Here is a 6329-nt window from a genome sequence, read left to right as displayed (position 1 = left end):
AGCCTACCTCTCCATCTGCACGACCTCTATGGACTAGCCTACCTCCATCAGCATCATGAGCTCCTCTTAGCGAATTAACTGCAACAACTTAGGTGTGTAACCATCTGCTACTAAAAAAAAGAGGCTTTCTCTCTCTCTCAAAAAAAAGAGAGGCTTCCAGCACTTTCAATTTTATGGACACTGGCGGCTACTCTCAGCTAGGAGCAAAATACAATACCAAAAAGGTCAATTAAGTTAATCAGCAACTGATGCTGGCATGCTTCTTGGGACAGAGTGTTCCGGAGTTCATCAAATGAGTAATGCCATGTCATGATGCCTACTAACTGTGCTCCTTCATGAACATGCATGACAAATAATGATCTGAACCATCCCAACATCCCTCAACACTGAATTGTCAGCAAGCCAAATAAATCGGTTATACCATTACAGCATGTCCAGATCATAATGTGGCAATGCCATTACCACATGAAATGTTGCAACTGCACACTGGAAAAACTACATAACACTACAAAATATTCATGACAGATGCCAAATGCATGTCTAGGAGACATTCAGAGTGGCCTTCTCAAACCACAATAGCTAATTTAAAAAAGTTGAAACCGCCAACAATGAAAATAGTGACAATGCAATGTCTATCAAATGATGATGATATCCCAGAAACTCCACTTAATGAAGATGATGATCATGCCCCAGAAACTCCACCCAATGAAGATGCTGATGTCACACATGACAGGAACAGATTTGGCTAAAACAATGCAGATGATAATTCAAGATGTCATGCTAAAGTTCAAGATACATCCCCTCAAACAGGAGCACCATTCAGAGTGCCGACCATGCCACCAACTAAGTCCTTCCTTCGCCCGAAGGGATTTTTTGAAAACGTTCAAACGTTAAGGACTACAAAAAGGTCACTATAAACCATATACAGTCAAGCAAATGGAGGCACAATACAGCAAGCTAATGCAAGGCAATCATAAAAATGATTAATTAACTAAATGAAGTTAATTACTTGATACATGAAACCAAATTATAAACTAACAAAGGATATTGGATTCGCATCCCACCGCGGCCAGAACTGGGAACAACGGCACCCTGTAAAGTATGGTGCACAGCAGAAGCAGCGCTCACATCCTGCAAATCGCAGAAGTTTGAGAGATAAGAAAATAATAGCGGCATGCACATAAATAATTAAACCATCACAACCACTTACATCGAACTCAATAAAACAGACGGTGTTCCTGTCTTGACGCAACACTTTCATTTGTTTGAAACCAGGTTGTCTGTCATTTTTTGAAAAATATCAGATATGGTTAGTGCCAGTGTGCCACAACTGAAACCAAAGTGGGCTGCAGCAATGCACCCAATAAGCAGACAAATATCTACTTGAATTTTATACTTGAAAGGGTTGATTCTTACAGACTGAAGAGGCCCCGCAATTCCTCTTCAACAACAGTTTCACCAAGATTTCCAATGAAAAGGGTATTACAGGGAGGGTTATCTTTCATGTTCTGCAAAGCAAATTAGAAGGTTCAATCAACAATCTTATTTTCCAAAATCTTGAACAGTGAGAAAAGAGTGAAGAATGAAGATAGACTCGGACAATATTCTAATCAAGTACTGCGGCACATTTCTCATTTATCCCATGTGACATCTCGTCCATTCATCAAGTATCTAACGATCTTGATTTGGAATTTCATATGCCCACTAGATTGGCATTCACCAGAGACAGGCCAAGTCAGAATCATCTACAGAGAAGTATCGTATAATGTAACAGCAACTACGTCTTTACTGCACTATTCAAAACTGAAGAGTCTTATCCCAACTGTCATTTCACTAGACCTAAATAATTTGTAAGTGACAAAGAAGACACTAAAATATACCACGGCACACATATAAATAGGTCATGACAAGATATAAGACCATAGAGTAGCAATACGTTAAATTCACCAAACAAATGTCGATAACGTGCGAGACCATCATGAAATATCTTAATAGTATTTCAAAACATAAGTACATACACTATTTGTAAATGTTTCATTCACTTCTCGACAGTTGAACTTCCCCTACAAGTCTGAGACCAGTGCAAGGGATCCAGTATTAATAAGATCAAGTGGGTGTAGGAGATTCCAGGAAACATGAACTATATAAGTCCATTAAAATCTTAGGAAGGTACTCAAGTGCATTGTTTTTAAGGCGTCCCTAAGATAGGAGCTCTCTCTGCTCTCTTCCTCTGGCGGCTGATGACTGGCTCCTCCACAGTCCCAACAGCTCAACAGCCGTCTATACCTCCAGTCAGAATGTGACTCTCGGTCTCTCCTCCCCTGCCCTCTTGTGCACTTGTGCTCCTTCGATTTAGGAATTCCTAGTGCCCTGCTTCGATCTGTGACTGGTTTTGTGTGCTTCGATTTGTAGTGCTATGCTGTGATTTATTGTGCTATGCATATGCTCTGCCATGTCTAAGACGCCGCCTTGCATTGCGCCTTAAGTGCTTAAAAGTGAGTGTTGTTTAGTACTGCAGGGACATGAGCCATGATTATCTGACTATTCTATGCAAGAAACAGTATCTCTTATTGGTAGGACTAGGGTTCCTACCGGGCCTTCGGCGTAGATTGTATGGGCAGGGAGGAGGGAGACGAGGGCGGGAGCTGGCGCGCCGGCGATGAGGCGCCGTCGCGGCTAGGGTTTAGGTGCGGCGGCGGTTGGCTGGTGGCGGCTAGGGTTCCGGCTCCTCAGGGAGCCGGGCAACAGAAGATGATAATATCTTTATTGCTTTCTCAAACGATGTCTTACAACTAGTATTTATAACTTTAGCCTAAGATAACTTTCCTAAAATAACTTGCCTAAGATAACTTGTGGGTCAAGCCCCTAATACTAATGCCCGGTGGGCCTCTTTCGGTTGTAGACCAAACCGGTCATAACACTTATGCAAAAAGCAAACTATACAGATTTCAGTAATCTATACTATAAAAAGACCCTAAGGGGTAGGTCCAACTAATCTCGGCCATCAAATCATGCCAATCCAATGATCTAAATTACTCCAATGGTAAGCACTCAACATGTTTAGCATGCAATTAATACCATACCAAATATCAATGTCAACGCAAATCACATAATTAACTCGCGAATAATATCCTACCTAAGATGTGCATGCAATTAATATACTGCCTAATATTAACGTGCATTACCCATATACATTTACTAGTAGACTCAAGAAAACAAGTGTAATAAGGAGAAGCAGCAAAATTATTAGGTCAGTGTACATGCTACAGCATATTAATAGACCTTTTCAGGATAGGGTGACAAAAAAGTCACAATCCAGGATAAACTAAATATCATGGAAAATGCATTTAGGGTGTGTTTGGTACTTTGGTTTTAGCCCAAGTCTGACTTGCCAGAAATTTGGCTAGCCAACTTTGGCCATGGTTTTCCTTGCCCATGGTTTGGCAAAAGTTGGCAAGAAAAATGAACTAGAGTGGGCAAAGGGGCATGGGCATGGCAAAATATAGGGAACGATCCAAACAAACACAAAAATTGTGGTCATTGCCAAAAAATCGGTAACTATATTTTGAATACGGACCAAACAATTGCCTAAATCCAAATTGATTACCTGCACAGGAGCATATGCTGTTGGGCCTGGCAAAGGAGAAGGTGAAGCCATTGGTACCGTCGGCACAGGATAGCCAGCATAATGATTATAAGGAGGCGGAGCTGCCATATAACTGAAGAAGACCCAAAAACAAGCATTATAGAAGACCAAAAAAATTCATTATAAAAGACCGACGAATGTATATAATTAGTTGGCAGAAAGAGCATAAACATACAAAAATTACCCTGCAGTTCCCCACATGGAAACAGCTGGTGGGGGTGGGTGGAATGGAGGAGGAGCATGCGCAGAATGAGTATAGTCTTCACCAGTTCGCAAGCGTTTACTTTGGTCCATAGCATTTGCATCAGTTCCCACACCTAACATAGGTTTTAATAAAGTGTTTCAACTTTCAACATATTATTCATATGCAAATACCAAAGCCTAGCAGTTGGTGTAACTAACAATTGAGAAAGATAGAATGAACTTAGATGATATCACATTTCTAGCTAAGTTTTTGCATCGAGGTTTAGCCGTGCAATCAGAAACTTCCAAAATCCAACGACCTTATTAGGTACAAAATTCAAAGTGTGTTCCCAACATTTAAAAAAACATGCAAATGGACATATCAAATTGGTATAATGCATTGAAGCTCTAACACTGATCCTGGCTGTGTGAGTTCTTTCTTCCATGATGAACTGTCAGCACCAGTCCTACATTATATCGGTCTTGCTTTTTTAGCGGGGAAATCGCGCTGGGCCGAGGAGAAAGAGGACTCAGCAGTAAGAGGATTGTACCATGAGAGGAGCACGGAGGTCAAGCCGCTTCAAATAATAGGTCGCAATATTAAATGTAGCAACATGAATAAGAAAAGACACAACAGGACATATAATTTAAAAAGAAAACGCAAATGATAAATCCCGAACGTTTGGATTTTAAGCATGGCAACCCGAACCATTTTCATGGCAACTTTAGTTCACACGAGGTTGGCAAACATGGCAATGTTCTGACAAAAGACAAACTGGGACAAAGTTGTCATGTTTTAAAAACTAAAGTTGTCACCTCGTGTCAACTAAAGTTAGACATGAAAAAATGTTCGGGGTGACATGCTCAAAATCCGAACGTTCAGGAATTATCGGGGTCCAAAAAAAATTAGATGCCTGCAAGTGGCCATGATTCCTCATTAGTTCACATGTTCACAGATGATGGGCAGAGTCATCTTCCACCGCACAGCTGTAGCACATAATTCTTGCATGCCAACACACAAAGCATCACTAGTTAGCTCCCACTCTACATTTAAACCACAGTTAGCACATAATGCTACCTCAAATTCACTCTATAGACTCTGACCCAAAAAGCGTACGTCTCCATCTAATGATCGACACATTATGCAACAGCCAGAAGAAAGCGTGAGAGGCATGGACAAAACGCACCTCTTTTGATGAATAGGTTCTTCTTGGCCATCTCGATGTGCAGCGCCGACTTGGTCTCCGCATCGAAGACCAGATCCTGCAGAGAGAACCTCCGGTCACATCCATCCAAAAAAAGGAAATGCGCGGCATCGATATAACAAGCCCATACAAAACCGAACCTGCAGCGCGGCCTTTGCGGCGATGGCGTGGTGCGCGTAGGAGAAGAGTGCGAACCCCATGGGCTGGTCGCCCTTGAAGTTGATCTGGGAAGCCTCGAATCCCGGAAGCCAGCGCAGCAGGTTATGCAGCTCCCGCTCCTTGACGTCCACGGGGAGCCCCATGATGAAGATGGTGCGGACCTCGTCAGAGCCGGGGCGGGCGGCGGCATCGGGTGCGCCTGGTACGGGGGGAGGCGGTGGGACGGCGGGAGGCGCGGGCACCGCCGCTTGGGGCGGCCACTGCTGGTGAAACGGGTGGATGCCGGCGCCTGCCATGGAGACGGCACGAACCCTAAAAGGGGGCGGGGGAGATTGGGTTCTGGAGCTTGGCAGTGCAGAGGAGATGGGACATACGAAGGGACGCGGCTCCTCTACCGTGCCTCTTAGCACGGCACAGGTGCCGTGCCTTCTGCGTACGCGTGCAGACGCATTCACATGGGCCAGAATATGAGAATTCCCAAAAGCTAATCTGCCCAGCCCATTCATTAGATGTATCATAGTATGTCTCAACTGATTAACTTTCTTTTTTGCAGGAACTGATTAACTATATTTGTCTAAAAAACTGATTAACTATACCCCGCTCAAAAAAGAACTGATCAACTATGAACCCCTAAAAAATTAATTAGCTATAAAAAAAGCATTAACTAGTATAATTAATACATGACCAACACTGTCAAATGAAAATGAACTTATATAAGAAAAAATATTTTGCTAAATAGTATTGGTCATATTTTACGCTGACCGGATTTAAATCAATTTGATTGGTACTTTTTTTGTCTTTATTCCATAGTACATGTAACTAGCACATTCGTCGACTACACACAACTATAGTTATATGCCAATCGATCGTGCGCAACTGCAGTGGTACGTCCGTGCAAGGATGTAAGCGGATGATGTCCGTAAGTTCGTGACGGTCCACCACGTGACACATGTGGTAAGCAATCCAAACAATTTCAAAAGTTTGTGACGGTCCACGAACAAAAATATAATTAAACTAACATAATTATTAAAGTAATGAACATTGGTGCAGTTTTTGCTTTGTGGACATTCGGACGACGTCTGCTTCCATCGCTAGTGCACATGCATAGGTCCTAGTCCCTCCGTAAAGAAATATAA

General features: G+C 42.6%; 1 protein-coding gene across 1 annotated transcript; it reads right to left on the bottom strand.

Moving 5' to 3' along the window:
* Positions 1–361: 361 nt before the first annotated feature.
* On the bottom strand, positions 362–5611 carry LOC119337018 (RNA-binding protein mde7-like). Its single transcript, XM_037609122.1, has 8 exons — positions 5175–5611; positions 5017–5092; positions 3831–3963; positions 3608–3719; positions 1417–1508; positions 1211–1280; positions 1049–1131; positions 362–881 (listed from the first exon to the last, which is right to left on the bottom strand). The coding sequence occupies exons 1-8, from the start codon at positions 5487–5489 to the stop codon at positions 803–805; spliced, it is 960 nt and encodes a 319-aa protein (XP_037465019.1). The 5' UTR covers positions 5490–5611; the 3' UTR covers positions 362–802.
* Between the last annotated feature and the right edge of the window lie 718 nt (positions 5612–6329).

This window comes from Triticum dicoccoides, chromosome 7B (genome assembly GCF_002162155.2).
Source record: "Triticum dicoccoides isolate Atlit2015 ecotype Zavitan chromosome 7B, WEW_v2.0, whole genome shotgun sequence".
Taxonomy (NCBI): domain Eukaryota; kingdom Viridiplantae; phylum Streptophyta; class Magnoliopsida; order Poales; family Poaceae; genus Triticum; species Triticum dicoccoides.
The sequence above is the reverse complement of the archived record's forward strand: the minus strand, read 5'-3'. Positions and strand labels throughout refer to the sequence as shown.